Genomic DNA, 23072 nt, shown 5'->3' on the forward strand with positions numbered 1-23072 from the left:
GGATATCTTATTTTTAAACTTACACAATAGCTTGGTATTCCAGGATCTCAGCAGCAAGAATGCACAGGCCCAGCCCCTCTCCCCTTTCCCTTTCCTCAGCAGCCAAAAGATAAGACTGCTCCAAGAGAAACAGCCACTCCCAGGTTATTGCTGAAGGAAATATTTGCAGGATCCAGGAAGTGAGACATAAGGAGATCACACAGGGAGGGGAGAAGGGTCCAGAGAGCTTGTTGTTGCCACCCTTCTCTGCCTCTGAGTCCCTAGAACTTCAAGTTAGGAATAATTGTTTTGGCAACAACAAATACAGTCCCCAGGATGCTGGTGCAGAGGTGTCCTTTAAAGAGATCAGAAAAGTCCTTGATTTATTGGAGCTAGCCTGGATGAAGCTTGATCCCTCTCTCCAGTGACTCCAACTTAGAACTTCTAAGAAGGTTTTCCCAATTACTCCTCTGGACCGTACCTAGTATCACTGACATGGTCTGTTATATGTCAGACATAGGGCTGGACAGTTGAAAGACTTGATCTCATTTAATTCTTGAGACAATATTCTGACATATCTATTCTCTTGCTCATGTTAGAAATGAGACTTGAAGAGGTTAAACACTTAGGGAGCACAAAGAGAATAAATGGCCAGGAGAAATTACAACTAAGGTCCATCTGACTCCAAAGCCATGCTTTTGCCAAGCACAACATGCTGCCTCTTCAGCATTCTCATAACTTTCTCAAGAGACTTAATAAGAGACATATTAGGAGTACATAACATATTGCGAATGTGCTAGGAGGGTTTGATATGTACAAGAAAAATTTAGCTGAAGATCAGGCTGGCCAAGGTTATTAAGGTTCTATTCTCTAATATCCAGTGGGTTCTGAGACCTCAGCATGCATCAGGATCACCTGGAAGGCTTACTAAAACAAAGGTTGCTGGGTCCTACCTGCAGAATTTCCAATTTAGTAGGTCTGGAGCAGGGTGGAGAGTTATATCTAACAATTTCTCAGATGATGAAAGTTCTGCTGGTCTGGGATTATACTTTGAGACCTACTGATCTAATCAGTCATAATTTACCAGGTTCCCAATTTTCCAGCATATCTTCAGAGATATAAAACCATTTTTAAAAACTTCTAAGAACAATGTATTTTAATTAACTATATACATAACACCCATGTAACAAGTGAGATGAAGATTTACAAAATAAAATAATGGATATACTGGAAGTCTGAAAAGTTCTGGGAATCCTTATGCTATTTAAGGAAATTTGGTGCCCCACTATGGTTAAGCAGTGGATGGGCTGGGGAAGAGAGCAAGTTTTGTCTATTTGAGTCCTCATGTATGCCAGATATTAATATAATATATTTCAAAGTCCTACAGTACAACACAACAGTTCTTAATACCGAAGTAAAAAGGAACATGATTCTTTCTCAGAATGTTTATAAAACATTCTGGGTGCTCCGTTATGAATCACAATTTTTATTATACTGTAGTTATTTGGCATGCATGTATTTAACATCTGAGGTTTAAACCCTTTGGGAGCAACCCTAAAGATCCCTGAAGTGTAGTAACTGGTTTTGTCCAGGGTATGAATTTGACTTGCAAGACATCACAATAGTGGTTTGCAGGACAAGTCACCTAGCAAAGGAGGAAGCCTAGCCAATCTCTTGGCACTCCCATATCAAATTGGCTTCATGATCTCTTTTTGTTGTCAAGATACAGGTGCAATATCCATGGTTAAGAGAAGATGTGATTCCTTGTGAATAATGCCACTGAAGTGCAAACTACTGCTGATGATGGAGGTGAAGAGAAATGGAAAGGTCCTAAGAAAGTGATGGTTGTAAGCCAGATAATAAAATGTTTATTGGCAGGGGTGGGGAGGTTCTATACTGTAGTGGTGGTGGCAAATTTGGAAACTCACCAAATTTAGTAAGTAACATTGTCTGTCACTGTATGAAGATTTTCCCAAAGCCCTTGATCTTTAACTTTCCAAGCCTAAATCAGACCAATGTGGACTGCCTCTTCTTCAGATTTCCTTATTTATTATAAATTCCAGCAACTTGATATGTACCCAAAGAACACCTTGTATATTCAATTATTCACATTTCACCAGATGTCTTTCTGAGTTTTCTTTGTGTATGGCCACAATCAGATTAAGCATGTGATTTAGGATTTAGCTTTTGCTAATATTATTACAAATACTCATTTCTGTGCAAGACACAATATTGTATACCTGTCACAGTTAGTGGCTATATTCTAGTCCATCATTATGATATATTGGACTGGTAAATCTTTTCCACAATTACAAATAGAACTACTATGAACACCTTCAAACAAATTATTTTTTCTTTTTTAGGTTATTCCCTTGGGGAGTATGCTGAGTCAAAGAGTATGAACAAACAGTTTTGCAACTCTTGTCACATATTTCTAGATTGCCTTCTAGGAGAACAACCAATTTATACTGCTCCCAGAAACACATACTGTTTCCTCATAGCCTTGCCAAGATAAGGTTTTGTTATTTCTATTTATCATTTCCATTAATTTTTGATAGTTTAATGAGTAGGTTGTGATACTTTGAAGTTGCTTTTATTTGCATTTCTTTAATTGCTACAGAGGTTATACTTTTCCATGCAGTGATTCTACCGCTTTTGTTTCCTCATGTATAAATTGCCTGTTCATTTTTCCTTGTCCTTTTATAAAGCTGAGTCTGAAAGCTGACCTTCTACATCTGTATCCATTCTTTATATTTTTAGACAGTCAACTGTTATCAGTGATGCTGACCACAGACATTTTCCTCATTCTGTTGTTTAGCTTTTTATTACATTTTGTTATACACAGGTATTCTTTCTAACTTTGATATATTTGAAACCATCCATCTTGTCTCTGATGAATCGTCCACTTAACAGACACAAATTTATCATCCATCCATAACTGAAATAAACATGCTATTCTACTAGTCTGCTTTCTGAAATTTACTACACAGTATTGTATGTGCTATCCATCTAAGTTAATTATTCTCCATATTATACCTAAAATATCCAACATTTATTTAAAAAAGTGATTGCTTTGCCTAGGTCAGGGTTGCTTCCAGTATGCTCTATAGTCCTAAAATACCTTGGATCTGTTTCTAGAATCTCTTCTAAAAAAAATTCCACTGTTTGACTTTTTTCAACCCACTCTCATATGGTTTTGATAACTGTCACTTTATGATAGGCTTTAAAATCTGATAGGGTAAGTCTACCATAATTACCTTTTTAAATAAATGTATTCTTTGTTATTCTTGCCCACTTATTCTTCCAGGGAAATTTCACTATGAATTTGACAAGTTCTATAAAGTACCCTACAGTGACTCTAATGCATAGTACATTACATCTGTTTAACTTAGGGAGGATTGTAATCATTGCTATATTTAGACTTCCCAAGCTGAAGCAGAGTATAGCTATACATTTATTCATGTTTTTATTTCTCCCATTAGAGTTCTACAATTTTCCTTGAATAAGTTTTGTGTGCCCAAGATTAAATTAATACCTAAGTATTTAACTTCACTTTGTCATGCTTTTGATAAATCGTTCTATGCCTCTGAAGGTTGCATCCTTCTTAGGTAGTAAAGCCTTCCTGAAAAGTGTACTCCTCCTAATGAAATGAGATTCAACTCTGAATTATCCATTTTGTAAACTTAATCAGTAAATAGGAACTATGTACTTGATATTTCATACTCTGCTCATGATGTGGTATGATAAAGAAAAGGAAGAGAGCCCTGGGCTAAGAATTGAAAAACCTGGAGAGTAGTCTAATTTTGTTGTGTGCTTGCTACATAATCCCAGGAGTCAGGTGCCTTTTTGATTTTGGGCAAGTGACTTTATCTGTAAGAAAATTTCCTCATCTGTCAGTAAATGGTAACTATCTCATGGGGTCATGATAAGTAATAAATAAGATAATTCATGTGAAATGCTTATAGCAGTGCCTGACACATAAAAAAACACTTAATAAATGTTAGCTACTATACTGTTTGTTGTTGTTAATAATAGTATAATATCTTTCCTGAGTCTCAGCTTCCTTATCAGTCAAATGGGGGAAAAATAAAGCTTAACTGCATAGGATTGTTGTGATGATTAAATGTGGCCATGTATATAAATACACTCTACACACTCTAAAGGTCTGTGCAAAGGACAAAAATGGAAAGGATCATGGAAGGCAATCATAGGTACAGAAAACCAAAAGAGATAATTCAGAAAATAATTTGTCTTTTAAATACATCACACTTATGTATGTAGCTTTTTCTCCAGGCAGATCTATTCACCAATTTTTTCCCTCCTGCTAATACTAAAATGCATTTGCATTCTCTGCACACAAACCAAATAACAGTGGAAGGAGACAACCAAGAGTGTTAACTACCTGAAATTAAAATTCATTGCAGACTTCCAGGCAAAAAGAGTGGCTCAAGAATATACATTTTATTCTCCCACCTACACCCATCATTCCAGTTGTGACAGAAATGACACAAGAAATGTTAAAAATGTGTGTGTGTGGTGGGGAAGGTGAGCGGAAATTCCATAAGGATTTCTCTTAAATGTCATTTCCGCCCTTGACCTTTCCTAGGCCTTTTCATTTCCCTGAGATTATAAACTATGGTCTGCCTCCTCCATCTTTAGCATCAGTATTCTTTCCTTTTCCATTGACCTCTCCTTTCTGTTTTTAACTTAAATTTGTTCCCAAATCTGGGCCAAACCTTCACCTAAACCAGTGGCTCTCAACTTTAGCTTGTACCTGGAGGGCTTGTTAAAACAGACGGCTAGGCCACATGACAGTTTCTAATTTAGTAGGGCTGAGTGCGGTCTGAGAATTTGCATTTCTAACAAACTCTTACAGGATATTGATGTTGCTGGTCCCAGGACCACATTTTAAGAACCACTAACTTAAGCCCTATTGCCCCTCTAACTACCCGTTTCTCTTCTTCCTTCCCTTAGCCACGTTCTGCTTTTAAAATGTTTTCAATGTTCAAATTCTTTTAAACATTCTTCTTTTCAAATCACATAGTAACACTAACACATAATTACTGTATTAAAATTAATAAAAAGAAATGGAAACCTTCCCATGTTGCTGGTGGAAATGTAAAACGGTACAGCCATTTTGGAAAACAGGCCATTCCTCAGTTAACAGAATTATGATATGGCCCAGGAATTCCACTCCTAAGTATATACTTAAGGGAACTGAAAGCATATATTCACAAAGAAACCTCCTCCTCTTCCTCCCCCTCCCCTCCCCCTCCCCCCTCCCCCTCCCCTCCCCCTCCTCCCTCCCCCTCCCCTCCCCCTCCTCCCCTCCCCCTCCCCCTCCCCCTCCTCCTCCTCCTCCTTCTAATGAATACTCAATTTGAGAACCATTGCCCTACTTATAATAATACACACCTGACAGGGTTTTGGGGCAGGTGAAACATAACGTGTAACTTAGCTTGGGGCACATAGGTTGGTTTGCAAATGATAATTTATTATTACTGCTACTTAACTTTCTGTGGGAGAGTCTTCCTTGCTCAAGCTGTGTTTGAGCAGGTATTGTGCTTCTTGATGCTCTTTCTCTAATATTCTCCTGCTTTCCTAGCAAAAGGCAGTAATACAACTAGGTTTTGAATGAATGAAGTCCTCATGCGTCCCTGACTGATTCGTAAGAAAACAGTTGTGGATAAGCACCGTAGTATGGTGCGCTGGCTTGGAAACTGGATTGCTTTGGTTTAGTCACCTTACCAGCTGTGAGTAAGGGGGCAAGTGGATTTTTCTGTGTGTGCTTAAGACGCTTCTCTCTGTCAAATGGAGAGACTAATAATAGTACCTTCCCCATAAGGTTATGGTGATAGACAAATAATTGTCAAATGCTTTGAATGATTCCTAGAATAGAGCACTGTGCTCAAAAAATGTTAGTTAGCGTTATTTTTGTTTAATTTCCCCCATTCAATGGCAGAGGAGGCTCTGTTTCTTCACCTGGCAAGCAAATGACAAATACCTCTTGAGCTCTTGTGTCAGTGCCTCTGTGTAAGGCACTGGGCCAGGCACAGAGACTAAGTCTATGACCAAGGCATGGGTCATCTCTCTCGAAGTTCTCAGTCTAATATGGGAAACTCAGCAGACTCACTAGACTGAAATGATTTTTTCAAGGACATTGTACAAGTCAATCCACAGAGGGGAATCAAGACCAGCATCCCCACCCAGACCTTAGACTCCTGAGACGTGACATTGAGGGATCCATTTGAAGGGTTTCCTTAGAGATCCTAATGGAAGCAGTTATAATGGAAAAAACATGAACTTTGGGGCCAGACAAACCTGGGTCTGAATCCTAGCTCCCTCACTTATTAACAGTGTGACCTCAGCTAAGTCACATAATGTCTCTTGACCTCATCTTTAAAATACATAGTAAAGTGAACTGTTCTGGAGAATAAATGAGATTATGAGTTAAAAAGACCCAGTTCATTGACTGACATTTAGTAGATTATCAATAAATGTTGGGTTCCTCCCTTTTTTCATTGCCAACGAGAAAACTGATAGGTTTCCCAGATTTTGGAGTCAAAAGAAAGCCAAAATTATTCCTGACTACATGACCAAATCACAGAGGATAATGCAGACCCCCAGAAAGAACTCTGGGTTCTTCAGGGTCAGCAGGAGACCTAGATTCTAGTCCTCTCCCTTGGCCTTCCCACAAAGGTACCACTAGGAGCCTTCTTCCACGTCCCTTCATTTCTAGAGTTTGAGTTAAAGAATCAATATAATTTAGGGGCCTCTGGTATAATTTGACCTGGAGCAGAACTGGCTAAAAAGTATACCAAGCAATTTCACAAAATAGATGGTCCAGCCAGGCTGATGGGGAACAACCTGGAGAAAGTAACTGCCTACTCCTTATACTCACCCATGGTTGGTGTGGAGCATGAGTACCAGATGCCAAGTTCCCTACATTATAGGTGCAGACTCTCCATTCTGGGCATTCTTTTCCTTAAAGGTTTTGCCCAAGCAATTATTTCCCCTCTAGCCCAAAATATCTATGCTACTTATAAAAATGTCCCTGGCCTCCTTCTAGGAACCTTAACCTATCATTAGCATGATCTGCCCATGGACTTTTAATGAGTAGACCTTAAGTTCTCAACAAGCCCTATAAAAATAAAGGTGGTAGAACCCAACAAACAAGTACCTCCAACAACTCTGAGGCAAAGACACATTAGCTGGACAGTCTTACCTCCTCTCTGGCTCCTCCAACTGCCTGATGGCTACTGCTAAGACAGGTGTAGTTATGACTTCTCATGTATGTTTCAGCACAGTCAGATTCCATATGTCCTTGTACCTGGGAAGGCCTGCCTCAGGTCTCCGAGATGATGGGATGCCAGAACTACTACATATTTCAAAATGTCCTAGTGATCAGTCTGTAGCCCAGTTGCCTGGGGGAAAGGCTGGATCACGTCTATGGCATCAAACCCTTGGCATGGACACTAGAACAGATTGCTCAAAGGAAACTGAGCAAACAGAACACCTTCCCAATTTCTATAGAAGCCTCAGAGGTACCAACTCACCAGAACTCCCAGATCAGTCACTTACCTCCCTGACTGGCTGGTCTTCCTCTTTCCTGTTATTGGTTTCCATTTGTCCCCAGGAAATTCCTGCAAAGCAAATTTCTGATAAGTTAGGGAGTTCTGAGCAGCCAGGTATCTAGATGGCCTCAAAAATATGAAGAGGTCAGGAACCTGTCCCTGGCCAGACCTCCCAGCTAGTTACTTCTACCCTCCTACGCAGGGTAGAGAAATATGTAACTGGAGGGCTGCCTTTCTGTCAGACACCTGCTGAGCTGCCGGGGTGTAAGAAAGTACTTAGGGACTGGACAGTGTACTTTAGAAACTCCGTGTTTCCCTCTCTTTCTCCACACCCCTCCCAAACTACCTTATAAACCAGTTTAGTGTGTTTTCTATTTGCTCTGTCTCTTGCAAAGGAGGACTTTTTGTTTGTTCTGCTGGGTGAACTTGCTCATTCCTCTTGCCTCTTCTGACATAAGTAGCATCTTCTTGGAAGCCCTGTCCCTTGAGGGGGTTTTGAGGCCTGCTACTCCTGTTGCTGCAGCCCTCTGCCAGGGTGAGGCAGATGGTGAGCATGCATGCCAGCCGGGCCCTGTACTGTAGAGGCCATTCCTCCTCCTCCCCAATCTGCTGCCAGGTCCGAGGTGGACTCATCTCTGTAGAGCATGAGTGCTGGGTGCCAAGTTCCCCACATTACAGGAGTAGACTCTCCACCCTGGGCATTTTTTCCTTAAGGGCTTTGCCCAAGCAACACTTTCCCTCCTAGTCCAAGCCATATAAGCCATTTGTAAAAATGTCCCTACCTTTCTATTCTAGCTGCAAACCTAACGCATACTTGCCTTTGACATTCCCCCTGATTTTGCATCCAGCACTTTCTACCTAGTCACTCAGAGCTTAACTCAATGAGAATGTGCACTTTCTCCTAAACCTCACTGATCTTCCAAATTCCTTCTTTCTCTGAAGCTATTACTGGTCCCATTCAAAGTTTTATTCCCTTTGTCCCAGTAAAAACATTTTACTCCCTTTTGGGGGTCACTATTTAGCTGTGTTATTTCAAGGAAGTTATGTCACCTCCCTGGACTCCAGCTTCCTATCTGGAAAATAAAGACTATACAATCTGGTCTTGCTGGGTTCCCAGTAGTGAGGATAAAATGCGATATGCATAGAGAATGTCTAGCACAATGCTCGGCACATAGAAGGCTCTGGATGTTAGTAGCCATGGAAAAGGTGAGGTTTCACAGCTTTCACAGGACCAGAGCAGTACCTGCCTGTACCTGTCATGGTAGATCACCTCTAACCACTTGTTAGACTTCGGACTCTGCCTTGACACCCTTGTGAGATGTCCCTGCTCTCAAAGACATTATGACTTGTTCAGCCACAGTGGGAATCAGGATTTCCTGTCCATGCCCTGTCTAGCCCTGTGGGAAGTGCTCAGTAAATCGCAGGGGCCAAACCAAACAAAGTGCTGTCCCAACTCCCAACCTCATTCTCAGCTTCCCAGTACGTCTACTTTTTTTCCTGAGTCACTTAGGTTGCTGTAAGCTGCCTGCACCCTTGAACTACAGAGCCAGTTATCCCTACAACTTGTTGTGGATGGGGACTGGTTGTGGTGGGAACTTGCTGCCCCATTGGAAGTTATACTGCTAGAAGGCAACCTGCCATACTGGAGAGGCCTGGGCTCTGCAATCAGCTTATGGAAAGGCAGTGTAGCACAATTAGGAACTCTAGCCTCTGAAGCTAGACTGCACGGATTCAAATTCCACACCTGCCCTTCACTAGCTGTGTGACCTCAGGCAAACTACCCAACTTCTCTTTATCTTATTTCCCCCAGCTATTTAATAATGAGATGGTAATAATAACAGTACCTATTTCCTGATTGTTTTGAGGACTAAATGAGTTGATACATGTAAAGTGCCTAACCAGTACCTGGTGCAAGGCAGACACTCACACTTGAATGTTAGTTATTATGTTGTTCAAATCCTGGCTTCACCAGTTGCTACATGTGTGACCTCTCTGAGCCTCAGCTTCCTCAGCTGTAAAATGCAGATACTGTAATAACTTGTCTCAGATAGTTGTTAAATGAAATGATCTGATAATATATGCAAAACTAACTGGCATGAAGCATGAGGGCTGTAACTGTATGTTGATTATGGTTTTCTTAACAGCACTAAACAGGAGACAATTGGCTTTCCAACCTTTTCGAGGGGCCATAAGGAGCAGGATCTCAACCCTAGTTCAGATAGCCACCATCACAACTACCTTAGTCATCTGAGTTGGGGTATAGTAACATACTACAAGTTTTCCCTCTGTCTGGGGTGTGTGTGTATGTTCAAGTGGCAGGGATAGAAACGGGCATGAAGTGGTTCCTAGACAATCGTCCACATATCTGAAAGCCTATTGTCTAAGCCGACTTCTTAGCTAGTCTAACAAACATTAGGAACCCAAGTGTCCCCCTGTCTCTGAAGGAAAGGCATGGTATGGGCATGAGCATAGCTGCACTGCTAATTGCTGCAACTTGTAAATTTCACCTTCTTCCCTTAGAGTTTCTGGAACTAGGCAGACACTTCTGCAGCCATCATCCCTTCCCCAATTCCCCTCAACTTCAGCAACTTCTCTATTGTCTACTTGCAGATACTTCCTTTGGTAAAAATTTCTCAAGCTAGCCAAAATCTATCTTTATCTTAACAGAGAATAAATCACACTTCAGAGATGATTATTATCTAGTAGTCACTGTTCTAAGTGCCATACACATGTCACAGCATTTAATCCTGACAACCAACTTATGAAGTAGGTAGTGTTATTACCTCCATTTTTTAGAGGTGAAAGTTTAGGAATTTGAACCCAGGCAGTCTGGTTCCAGCATCAGTGCCTTTAAAACATGTTATTTTATATTTCCTCTCCTCTTCTTTTTCTCAACATTTTAATATGAATATTTTCAAGCATACAGAAAAGTGGAACAAGCTTACAACTTATGCAGTACATCACCTAGGTTCCACAATTAATATTTACTACATTTGCCTTATCATATATCTATCTATACACTCCTACCTGTCCACCAATCAACCCATCTTAAATTGTTGATGTATTTCAAAGTAAGTTACAATGACTTTATCTGTATAAATTTGAAAGCTTAAATGAAAAGGACAAATTCCTTAAAAGAAAAACTACCAAAGCTCACTCAAGAAGAAATAGATAACCCAAATGATTCTGTATCTATTAAATAAATTGAATTTGTAGTTAAAAATATTTCCACAAAGAAAACTCCAGGCACAGAAGGCTTCAGTGATGAATTTGACCAAACATTTAAGGAAGAAATAATACCAATTCTATACAAACTCTTCCTGAAAATAGAAGAGGAGGGAATACCTTCCACCTCATTTGGTAACTCCAGCATCTTCATATAAAAACCAGACAAGGACAACACACACAAAAAAAAACCACAGACTGTTAAACAGAGACATAAAAATCCTTCACAAAATATTTTTGAATCAAATTTAGTAACATATAAAAAGGATAATACCAAATGGGACCTATCCTGACAATGCTAGGCTGGTTCTTATTTCAAAAATCAACCAATGTATGATTAGCACACATAATGTAGGGGCAGGGCACGGGGAAGGCAGTATAACACAGAGAACACAAGTTGTGACCCTATAGCGTCTTACTATGCTGATGGACAGTGACTGTAATGGGGTATGTGGTGGGGACTTGATAATGAGTCTAGTAACCATAATGTTGCTCATGTAATTGTATATCAATGATAACAAAATAAAAAAAACAACCAATGTAATACAACATTTCAATAGATTGAATGAGAAAAACTATATGATTATCTCAAAAGATACAAAAAAATCATTTGAAAAAAGTCCAACATCCACTCATGATACAAGCTCTCAGCAAACTAGGAATAAAAGGGAACTTTTTCAACCCATTCTTGGGCATCCCAAAAAACCTACGGCTAACATTAAACTTAATAATGAAAGATTGGGAACAAAGAAACACTATCCACCCTCCCCACTTCTACTAAACATTGTATTGGAGGTCTTAGTGCGGTAAGGCCCCTCTCCCATAGAAAAGGCATACACAGTGGAAAGGAAAATAAAAAATCATTTCCATTTGCAGATGACATGACTGTCTATGTTGAAAATCTTTTTAAAATCTACCAAAAAGCTGCTAGAATTAATAAGTGAGTTTAGCAAGGCTGCAGGATAGAAGGCCAATATACAAAATTAAGTTATATTTCTAAACAGTAGTAACAAATAATAACATGACATTAAGAAAACAATACTATTTATGATAGCATCAAAAACTTGAAGTCTTAGGGCTACATATAACAAAATCTGTGCAACACTGTATGCTGAAAACAATAAAATAAGTTATATGCATCATTATACTTCAAAAACTTCAGCATACATATCATTAAAATTAAATATTTGTTTACAATATTGTTTAGGCAAAACTGACGTCCAGTGAAATGCACAAATATTAAGTGTCCATTTGTTGAGTTTTGCGGAATACATAAACCTGTGTAACTCAAACACTTATCAAGTTATGGAACATTATCATCACCTGACAAAGTTCCCTCATACCGTTTCCCAATCAATCTCTGTGCCACCTCCCATAGATAACCACTGTTTTGATTTTTTCCCCATAAAACAGCTGTTATAGAACTTTACATAAAAGGAATAGAGTATATATATTCTTTTGTGTAAGTCTTCTCCCATCCCTCAGGTTCCTTTTTTCAAAGACTATGTATTGAGAAATGTCAAACACTAAGTCAGTCAGAAGTGTCTGCCTATGTAACAAAAGAGTTCAACACATGAATTAGCTTCTAGTTTGAATGCATCAGCCAAAGGGAGGGGTAGTGCCGGGGAGGCCACGGGGAAGTGAGCTGGAAAGGATATAGGGGATTCTTCAAGAAGTACCATGGGGGATGGTGGTGGCTTGTGTAAGGGTGGTAGGTCATAACCAGGCCATAGGAACAGCCAGTATAGACCTGGATTTCTGATAGAGATAGACTGGAGAAGGGGTTCAGGATTTGTTCATTAGAAAACCAGACTAGTCAGATCTCTAAAAACAAAACCTGGGGTCATATGCAAATTTTGCAGCTCCACGTAGTTCTTTAGCAGGAGATGGAAGGGAATAAGTGCTGTTTTGTATAAGGTACTAGGCTCAGACCTCTTTATACACAATCTCATTTGATCCTCACATCTGATCCACGAGGCAGCCATTATTTTCCTCCACTTTAGAGATGAAGCAATAAGACTTTCTTAGTACTGGCCATTTTATGAGGTAAAAATTCTTATTTTTCCTTTAAAAATCATGTAATTGCCAAGTTTGGTGATTGAATGACCTGCTTAAGGCCACTCAGATTCCAGTTATATAGTCAGGGTATAAATCCCAGTTCTGTCCATTTTGTGAAGTGAAAGTTATTTTCATCTAACTCTAAAGACAGGGTAACCGCAATTTTGGGGGTTAAGTATCTTGCTCAAGGTTACTAAGCTATCATCTGGTGGGGCCAGGGCTATACAGTTTTAAGGAATTATAATTGTTAAGTCTTCAAAAGATTTGCTTCTCTTTCTCCTCACAAAGAGAGTAACGAAGCTCAGCCATCCAAGAACCAAGTCCTTACCTGTGCTGTCAGCTTCCTGGGTTTTCGAGTGCTGCCAGGTGCCAAGCTGCTGTCCTCAACGGTACTGTGCTGGGGATTATGGTAGCAAGCTGAACACCAGAGGCACTGGTGGTGGTGGCATCGGCAGTTGTAGCAGTTTGGCATCATATTTCTCTTTCTCAAAGCAGGACAGAGTTCCCCAGAACAATACATGCAAGGGTCATGGACTACAGCTCCCTGAACACTGCAGGAACAAGAGCAGGTCCTGCGGTAATCAAAATCACCACAGTGCAGTGGCTTACAACACATGGATTGGTCTAGACCTTTGCTTGCAAAACATTCTGAGTAAGTGGGAGTTTCTGACTGAAGGGCTGGCATGGAATGATATGATTGGTCTGTGGGATGGCACCTCAGTTCCCTATAGCTGGAGTTCGTTGGCTGGAAGTTTTGGTCCATATGTTTTGGTCTCTGGGTGAAAGTCTTATTGCTGTGAGTGGTTAAACCTGGCAAATGAGATGTAGATAAGGATTTGCTACTCTCTTCAAAGAACTTTCTCCTGTCTGCAAAAGGCAGGAGGATGGCTTCCTCCCCAGCTGGGGCAGTAGCAGCCTTCAATTCCTTGTGGTCAGCTGGGTTGGAAGGGCTTTCCATGGCTAGTGCCACATGTGGCTGCAGGTTGTGCTCTGGAGACCACCTCCTGTGACCTCCATAGACACCATGGTGAACATTTGTTTTTTCAGAGTCTGAAGAGGATGGGTCAGATGCTTTCCACCAAGTGTTCAGGCCCAAAGAGGGCTGGCCAGGCTTCCAGTCCAGGCTTATTTGTTTCTCCAAACTTGTCCTAGATTCATGGTTCCCAGAGGCTTGGCTGAGGCACTCTGAAGACCTAGCCCTGAGTATTATACTCTTGTTGAAGAGCTTGTCTCTCGGGCTAGGTGATTTTTTACATGAAGAAAGAAGAGATGAGTTAGAGGCAGGAGATGCAGGACTTTCTAGGAGCTCCTCGGTCTCTTCCACTGGCTCCTTGGTGTCATACAGCTGTGACAAGGGACTCTTGCTTTTCTGCAGCTGGGCCTTCCTCCTCTGAATTTCGTTACGCAGACTGGTAGCAAAACGCTCACTCTTCCGCCGGTTTTGGATAGAGCGGCCCCGGGTGCCTCCATTTCGCCTACCACCCACCCAGCCACACTCCTTGGGTTCACTGTCCCCTTCTTTGGTTCCCTCCATGCTGCCAGTTACCTTAGTGGTTGCAGAACAGTCCCTGGTTTGTTGAACAAGGGAGCCAGAGGTTGAGGGCTGCTGGCTGGCTAATTCACTCTCTGCTCTGCTTGGTATGTTTGCATCCTGGAAACTTCTTTCTGGAGGGTGTCTATCAGCCTCTCCATGTGGGGAACTGCTTGAGCTCTGCTGCCCTGAATCCAAAGGCCTGTCATCCACTGACCTGGTCTTTCTCTCTTTGCTGGGCTGGGGCTGGATTCCCCCTGCAGGGGAACATGGGCTTTTCTTCCCTGTGTGGCTTCTATGCAAAGGAGACAGAGTCCACTCATGCCCATCCTGCACAGTGGGGAGCTCCATTCCCTTGCTGCCCCTGATATCAAGGTGCATACTCTGCAAGTGGGATGCCAGCAGCTGTTCAGGGGCACTATGGCGATGCCCTATGGGTCCTATGAGGTGTGAAGGGTTGCCAAAAGAAGTCTTAGCTAGTTCTGCTGAAACCTTGTTGAGTGGGCTGGAATCTATGCTAGAAGCTTTGTCATATGCTTTTGGGAATCCAACAGCTTTGACTGAGGCATCTATCAGTAGATGCTCAGAGATATGCTGGCTGGATTCAGGAGGCTGGCTGAGCTCGCAGTTCTGATGGCCCTTGTTTGTCACTTGTTCTTGCCCACTGAAGCAGCAGAACCTGTTAGGGTTCCTTGTGGATGGCATAGTGTCTAAGCTTGATTTATCCTTCTGTTGCAAGCAGTCCACAGGCTCAGAAGCCCTGTGCTGCTCTCCATTGAGGAGCTGGGCTCTGGAGGCCTGAAGACTGTCTTTCCTTACTGGAGGTTGTGGTGGGTCCCTTGAAGCCTTGGCAGGCCCTGCGTGGTGGGCCTCCTGTGGGCAGGGTGACAGCTGGGAGCTGGGAGTCAGGTGGCCCCCACAGGTGTGCTGCATACCTCCTGAGGTCTCAGCTGCATTAGGCTGGCCAGTAGGGGGCTTAGTTGGCCCTGAGCCTTGCATGATGCAGTCTGCAGAGGCTGGCTCCTCTGGCCTGAGAGAAAGGGCACAGTCAGATGCATTTGAGCTGGCCGAGAAGGAGCTATAGGCTGAGTCACGCTGGTTGGGGTACATATTCTGGTCAGTGGGCAAGAGATGGCCCTCATAGGTGGCTTGGCCTGGTTGCTCCAGGCTCTCCATGCTGCCAATGGAGCTGCTTTTCTCAGTGCTGCAGTGCCAGGAAAGTGGACACCACTGAACACAGACGTCACTGCAAGACACAGGGCACACTGGTTAGTTAGCCCAGTTCCCAGATCCCTTTCCCACCCTCGCCAGACCTGCCATAGGAGAAGGCAGGCCAGGCCGGAGGCACCGGTGCCAGAACTGAAAGGGAGATAAGGCAAAAAACACAAGGAAGGGAAACAAGGAAAGAGATGGACATTGGGGCACCACAGGAATGTAGAATGGGAGATAAGACAACATACCAAAGAAGGATAGGGCAAGATTCCCAAAGATGAAGAGTGGGCGCACTCCACTGGGGGTTATGATCTGCTTTCCTGCTGCCAGTGAATCTACAATTGTTTCTGGCCTGTTGCTGTCCCCAGGGAGTCAGCATGCGGCTGTCTTCCAGTAGAAACAATCACAGAACATTAGCATCAGAGAGGGGATCCTAAGAGGACTGATTCAATTTCAGTCAGCCCATTTTGTGAATCAGTAGCTCTTGAATTTGAGTATACATCAGAATCACACGGAGGGCTTGTCAAAATACAGGTTATTTGGTCTTGCCACAGAGTTTTAGGCTAGTTAGACCCTGAAAATCTTTACTTCTAACCAGCTCCCAGGTACTGTTGGTCCAGGGGTCACACTTTTGAAAACCACTGGTGTAAAGCAGGCCCTTCAGAGGAAAATGATTTTGAGGAGGTGATTTTTCTCAAGATTGCCCAGCTTTAGTTTGTGTCCCAGAAAGGGCCTGAATTTATGTGTCCCTCTGTTCTTTTCTTGATTTACCCAGGACCTACAATTTGCCAGACACTTTACAATGTCTCATTTCAAACTGAAGGTAAGAGATTATCATCCCCGCTTTACAACTGAGAAACTGAGGCTTGGTAAGGTTAAGTAAACCAACAAGCTGGCAAAACCAATAAAGAAGCAGAGCTGGAATTTGAAGTCAGGCCTCTATGAGTCCAGTGTCTCAGCTCTTCTGCTATACCACATGTAAAATGGGAGTAATAATATCTGCATCATAGGGTTGTTTTGTGGGTGAAATCAGATAATAAATGTAAAGCTCTTGTCACAGCCCTGACACCTAACAAAGGTTCAATACATGGTAGGTGCTGCTCTTTTGATTGTTGTTTCTACTGCTATTATTATCAGCATCCTGTCTACCACTGGTGTTGATACTATAGTGGCTCCTGCTTCCTCATCCCTCTCTCATCCCCAGTGGCAAAGCCAAACTGGGGAGACCAAGAAAGGAGACTAAGATCAGACACAATCTTGAATTTTAAGTACTACTTCCCACACACAAAGCCAAACTGAGCCAAGTCATGCCAGTAACTCCCTTTGACTAGAACTCCAGAGGTTGCAGGCTGCTCTCAGAAAAGCCACAGTTCAAAAAGCCAGAACTGAGCGGTGGCAGGAGCCCACATGACCCTCAGGTCAAACTCCTCTAATTCTTGCTTGCTGCCTTGCCCCTTAGTCACTCTGCTTACTTGACCTCTGGGCTAGGAATCCATCGATTCCTTGTTGGCAAGGGGACCTGCTACCAACCTGACCACCCTTCCTGAAAACAACCACACCCCCACTTAAACAGAAGCCAAGTTCAAAATATGTTCTGTGTATTCTTCCAGAACAAAACTGCCTCTGCCTGGAGCCCCTGGCTTCCAATGTCAAACAAAGTCACAGAACAGGGGTAAACTCAACTCTTAGCTTCCCTGAGCCTCCTCCACAGAAATCCCTTCTTGGAGGGAAGATCTTGTGGAAGGGAAATGGCAGCTGAAGCGAGCAGCTTTGCTGGCTCTGAGCTTGTCAAGAAAATTCTCTGCCTCTTCTGGGCAACTGTTTCAACAACAGGCAATACTAAGCTCCTTGAATTGAGAGAGCTTCACTGTAGGTAAACCCTGTTACTCAGGGTTATTCTGAAACTTTGGCCCTGTGGCAGAGCAGATGAACACTGGATGAGATCTCCAGTGAGTTGCTGCAGCTAGAGAAGAAAACCAAACAAGCCTTTGGGCCATCCTACATCAAGACACCAGGGAGACGAGGAGGAACCAGTGAAAGGGACTGCAAAGGAACAGCCAATGAAATAAGATGAAAAGCAGGTGAGTGGGGTGTCTTGCCAGCCAAATGAGGCAAGTATTTCAAGGAAACATTTTCCAGAAGTAAAGGGTCTATCCCAAAGTCACAGAAAGTTAGTAGTAGAGCAGACTGGAACCCAGGTATTCTGGGATCCCACTCCATCTTCCATGAGAGCCCTCTGGGCTCTATATCATCCAACTAGAGCAGAGGAGAAAGAGTGGCCAAGTTGTCTACCCTCTAGCCCATCTTGAGGGGAAAGCTCTCTACTTACCTTGTGTTGCAGCCAGAATGCCAGGACAAGCTGAAGGCTTCACAAGGGAAATGCATGGTGGTGGCTGCCTCAGGGCATCCCTCCAGCAGCTTGGCCACATGCCATGAGTGCGGCCTACTGACAGGGGCGTTTCTTCTACAGCAAGAAAGGGACAGGAAGTCAGCTTAGGGAACCAGAGCTGAAATCACTTCCCAGGAAGCTTCCGCCCCTACCCCCTCTTTCCCTTGAATAAAGTAGAACATCTTGCAAGTATGTGGTGTGGGAATCTTAGTGGGCCTCCTCAGCTCCCAGTGCTTAAATCTCCTGCATCCTGAGAGCAATCCCTGGGGATATGGAATGTTTGCTCCCCAATACTGTTTTTCCCATGGGTGTATCCTAAGCACACACAACAGTGCCAGACACACAGTAGATGCTCAAGAAATGTTTTTGGAAGTGAGTGCTGCTACACAATGAACAGTGAGCCTACTCTAAGTTTTCTTTGGGGAAAAAAATATCAATCTGGCCAATCTTCCCATCTTTCTCTAAGAATGGAAGAGGCAAGTGATTGAGAAGTTTGAACAAATCAACACTGGGCTGCAAATTCTCCAATTTTTGCTCATTTATTTGATAAGCATTTGTTGCATGTTTACTGTGTACCATCTGTGCACAGCTCTGTGTATTCATCTGTGCATATAGAGATGAATCAAACATAGTCTTTACCCTTGAGCACTTACAGACTGGTGAGTGAGACAGAACTAAGTCAAATAAAGCATGGTAAAGGCATTAAGAGTGAAGGATAAGATGGGCACAGAGGTGAGACACCTGAGTTTGTAGGCAAAGTGATGGCAAGGAGTCCAATTTCAGTCAGGGAAAATAGAACAAAGTGGTGAATGGCACAGAGCTAGGATGACAGAGGAGACTGGCTGCTCAGTAGGGCAGGGGTGAATAAAGGGAAACAGGCCAGAGGCCAAGGCCCTGGATGCTACCAAAGGTCTGACTGGTATAGCTACAACTCTTGCACTGAAGGGCTTATACAGTACCCATCCCTGTTCTCTGGCATATTTCACATGAATGAATGCCACCCTTGCAAATGGGCAAGAATGGTAAGGGGAAGAGCACACATGGGGCATGGATGGTATCCGAAGATAAAGGGGAGGGGGCAGAGAAAGAAAGAAAACAAGATGTAAGAAGTTGCTAGGTAGTGACTGAGATAAGAGGGAGATATGACACAGAGAAAAACAAATGACAGAAAGGGAGAAATCTCTGAGAAAGATAATAGAGAAATACATAATAGAGAGAAACAGATGATAGGGAGATGAATGACAGAATAAGAGAAATTGATGATAAATAAATAGATGACAGAGAAAAACAGATAACAGCTTATTTACTAATTTATTCAATCATTTACTGTGGCAGGCTCTATCCTAGACACTAAGAGTGCAGAGTTGACTAAGATAAGAGCCCCTACTTCCAACAAGTTTGTCATATAGTGGCATAAATCAGCTCTCTACCTCCCAGGAGCAGTAGTAGAGAGACTCAAGCCGGATTCCATCTTAGCTGGAAATGCCCCTCACCCCAGCGGAAACACAGAAAATCCTAGCAGTGCAAGGCTCAAGAGGGCTAAGGCCTAAAAAGGTAGTCCGTAGGAGAATGACCTTGCTGCAGAAAACACAAGTTGCATGGTAACATCCCAGACACAGCTAAAGAGGTGTAAGAGGAAGGGAAGGGGAAGCTGCTTGTCAAAGGTCAGGAACCAGAGCCACAGGTTGGCAGCAGTGGCTAAGATTTATGGGGAGAAAAGCCAGGTGAGACCCCCACTTTTAACTGCATTATTCTGTTCTGGATTTCAGAGTACCCAGCAGGGAGGCTGAAGGCATAAGTAGACCTTGGGTGGGGAGTGTGCCTGGTCCAGAGTCATATACAAAACCATCAAAGCCATGCTGCTAGAAATTTCTCCAGCTGTTGTTACCTGGTAGTCATCCATTAACAACTATTTATAAAGCATCCCACTACATATTACTACATAACTATGTACCAAGTGTATCTACTGTGTAGTATGCTTCTAGACACTGAGGATATGGTGCATATAGGGTACCACTGTTTTCTGGGGCTTTCGTCCATAGCAGGGATTCCTGAAGTTCTTTTGACTCCAAGGTTTAAAATATGGGCAGTCAGTCTTGATACCACCTTCTCCCCAACTGTCCAATCCTACTAAGTTCTACTGAGTCTTCTCTGGTGATATTTATCTGGCTTGGCCTCTCCGTCTCCATTCTCATTGAGACTATTCTACATAATCACATTTCTCCACAGAATCCACCATCACCATCTCCTATTCTAGTCCAGGCCCTTAACACCTTGTGTCCAAAACACTGTGTCAGTCTGCCAGCCAGTCACCCTTTGTTCTATCTCTAGTCACGGCTTTTAGGTCATATCATGTCAAATGCCAATTGTGGTGTTCTCCTATTCAAGAATCTTTACTGGTCCCCTATTTCTTACCCCATCACGTATCAAATGTAAACTGAACCGGACTTTCAAAGCCCACTTTCTCTGTTCCAATCACACCATTGTGCCTTTTCTGTTAGTTTTCCAATAAAATGTAGCACTGTAGAATGTTGGACCAACTTGGTTTGAATCTCAGCTCTACCACTTGTTAGCTCTGTTGCTTTAGACAAGTGACTTAACTTCTAAGAGCTCTAGTGGCCATGGCAGTAAAATGGGCATAATAGGAACTAATTAATGGGGTTGTAAATATCAAATGAGACAATGCATGTCAACTATTTAGAATGGGTCTGGTAAGCCCTTGACCAATTTTAGTTATTACTATGATTGCTCCCTTTGCCTGGAATTCCCACTCCTATTTTAATCTAAATCCCACCTGTTCTTCAAGGTACTGCTCAAGTAGTATCTCCTCCTGGGACCTTGCCCTTCGTGATCATCCTCACAATTTAGCCTATAATAATATGATGTTTTATATTACTCATAATCATTTCATGTATCTTAGTCTCATCCTACCAACTATACCAAGTCAGTAGGCAACAAGACAAAAATCAGTGAGACAGATCTAGGTTCATATCCTAAGTTTACCACTTTGGTGTGTGATTCTATGCAAGTCACTTAACCAAGCTGAGCTTCAGTCTTCTTATCTGAAAAAGGGAATAATAATCCTTAGCTGGCAAGATCACTGTGGAGATTAGAGGTGATATTCTTAAAGTATCTGGGGCATAGCCTGATGCATAGCAGGTGGTCAATAAATAATAGGTACTATAACAAGAGTTATCAGCTCAGATTTGTCCTTCTTGATGGTTCATGAGTACTCCCAACCAGATTTGTCAATCTACTGTCAAGGTTCTGCTACACCACTTCCTTGCTACACTTTGAAAGCCAGCTTACAAAGGCCCCTATACTCTCTAGGGTTTCTCCAGGAGGAGGATACAGTTCCAAAAGAGACAGAAGTAAGGCAATGGTGACTTTGGGGCCACTGGCTGAAAACCACAAGCTGATGGTGGGGGAATTCCAGTGGAGGAACTGCAGCCAGAGCTGGAACCTTCTAGTTCTAGTTTTGGAAAGGAGAGAAAACTACCTATAGGGTCTAATACTTAATCTATTATTATTCCTGAATAGCACCAGACTTGGATTCTACCCATACTTACATTCCAATCCTAGCTGTGTGACGTTGCACAAGTTCTGAGAGTTGTAGACTCTTCATCTATAAAGTATGGGAAGATAACCATCCCTTACTCACTAGTCTAGATTAAATGCAGCCCCATGTGTGAAATCACTCAGCATAGTGCCTAACATACCACAAACTTAGAAATAATAATAACAGGGGCCATTTATCGAATACTTAAGATGTGCCAGGCACTAAGCACTTTGTATGCATTAGCTGATTCATTTGATCTTCATTCCAACCTCATTGGTAAAAGCTGTTATTATCACCACTTTACAGATGAGGAAAACAAAGACACAGAAAGCCAGATTTCTTTGTCAAGAGTACACAGCTAGTAACAAGCAGCTGGGAATGAGACTCACATCCTCCAGCCCTTTCTAGGATACCACAGCACTGCTCCTCCCCAAAGAAGAATCTATCTCAAAAAGCTTGTGTGCCTGAGGCTTCTCTCAGTCATTCCCTCAAGACGCAGTCAGAAAAGGAGAGTCTCAGCAGTCCTAGTTTAAACAATCCCCTCTTTAGCGGTGGGGGAGTGGTATGAAGAGAAATAAGCGGAGGTAAGAAAATGCCAACCAGCAACCATGCAGCTCCAGTCCTGCCTATGGAGGCACAACCTCAGTGTCTGCTCTGTCTCCGAAGGCTGGCTCAGGTACTATGATTAAACACACATCCTATCATTCATTATCCCCAAATTCCTTTCTTAGGAAGCAAAAAGAAAGGGATATTGAAGAAGGACAGCGGAAGGAGGAAGAGGGGCAGCAGCTGTAGTGGCCATGGCTACCGATAGTACCTACCATGAAAGTTGCGCAGGGTGAGGAGATGGCTTAGGAGGCTGCTGGGTATGCACCAGCTCAGATGCTCATCAACAACCCCTCTAGCCAGCCCCCAGGGGCTTCTTTCTGCAGGCTGGGTCCTCCCTTAGCTGCGATCCATCTGCCTTCCTGTTCAGACCTCCTGAGATGAGAGGCCTTGAGCCCCAGCTCCTGAGTGTGGTCCAAGACACTCAGGCACAGTCAGGTCCCAGTTCCAAGAACAGAAATGAGTAGTGCTGAAGGCAGGGTATGGCCATCAGTTTTGTTGGGCCTAGATGTGGCCACAGCCTTGGGAATGAAAGCCAGTTTCAAGAGCTAGAAAGGAGTGAAGACACTGCTCCAGAAACCAGCCAGCACCCTGGTGGCAAAGGGAAGGATAAAAGGCAGTTCCAGCAATATAAACCATCCCCCCACCCCAACCCACTCCCTATTCCAACCTATTCTGAGGCCTGGCCCGCCCCCTTCCACAGCTCAGAGGCCAATAAGGAAGCTGGGCCCCCAGCCACTGCTAGAACTCAGGAAAGGAGCAAGGAAATGATGTTTGGGAAAGATAAAGTGGGTGTCTAAAAAGAATTTTTAAAAATACACGTAAGTGAGAGAGAAAAATACCCCAGACACATACACTTAAAAGAATTCCTGTGCTTCCTGGACTGAATTGACCCCACCCAGCCATCTCTGCAGGTGCTCTCAGCCCCAGAAAAGGAAA

At 42.9% G+C, this 23072-nt stretch overlaps 1 protein-coding gene across 3 annotated transcripts in view; it reads right to left on the reverse strand.

Annotated features, from left to right (window-relative positions):
* SHROOM4 (shroom family member 4) overlaps window positions 1-23072 on the reverse strand; it is a 309718-nt gene that overhangs the window by 34856 nt on the left and 251790 nt on the right. For 2 of the 3 annotated variants that reach the window (XR_005055365.2, XM_036996370.2), the window contains exons 3-5: window positions 17909-18043; window positions 13165-15613; window positions 7561-7622 (exon numbers count right to left, since the gene is read on the reverse strand). Coding sequence is in view for 2 of the 3 variants with exons in the window: in XM_036996370.2 (XP_036852265.2) it covers window positions 7561-7622; window positions 13165-15613; window positions 17909-18043 (2646 nt within the window). In the remaining variant the exon portion in view is untranslated. Of the gene's footprint in view, window positions 1-7560; window positions 7623-13164; window positions 15614-17908; window positions 18044-22348; window positions 22724-23072 lie in introns of those variants that run through there. The other variant, XM_017668481.3, reaches the window with a different exon arrangement.

The sequence above is a fragment of the Manis javanica genome, chromosome X (assembly GCF_040802235.1).
Source record: "Manis javanica isolate MJ-LG chromosome X, MJ_LKY, whole genome shotgun sequence".
Lineage (NCBI taxonomy): Eukaryota > Metazoa > Chordata > Mammalia > Pholidota > Manidae > Manis > Manis javanica.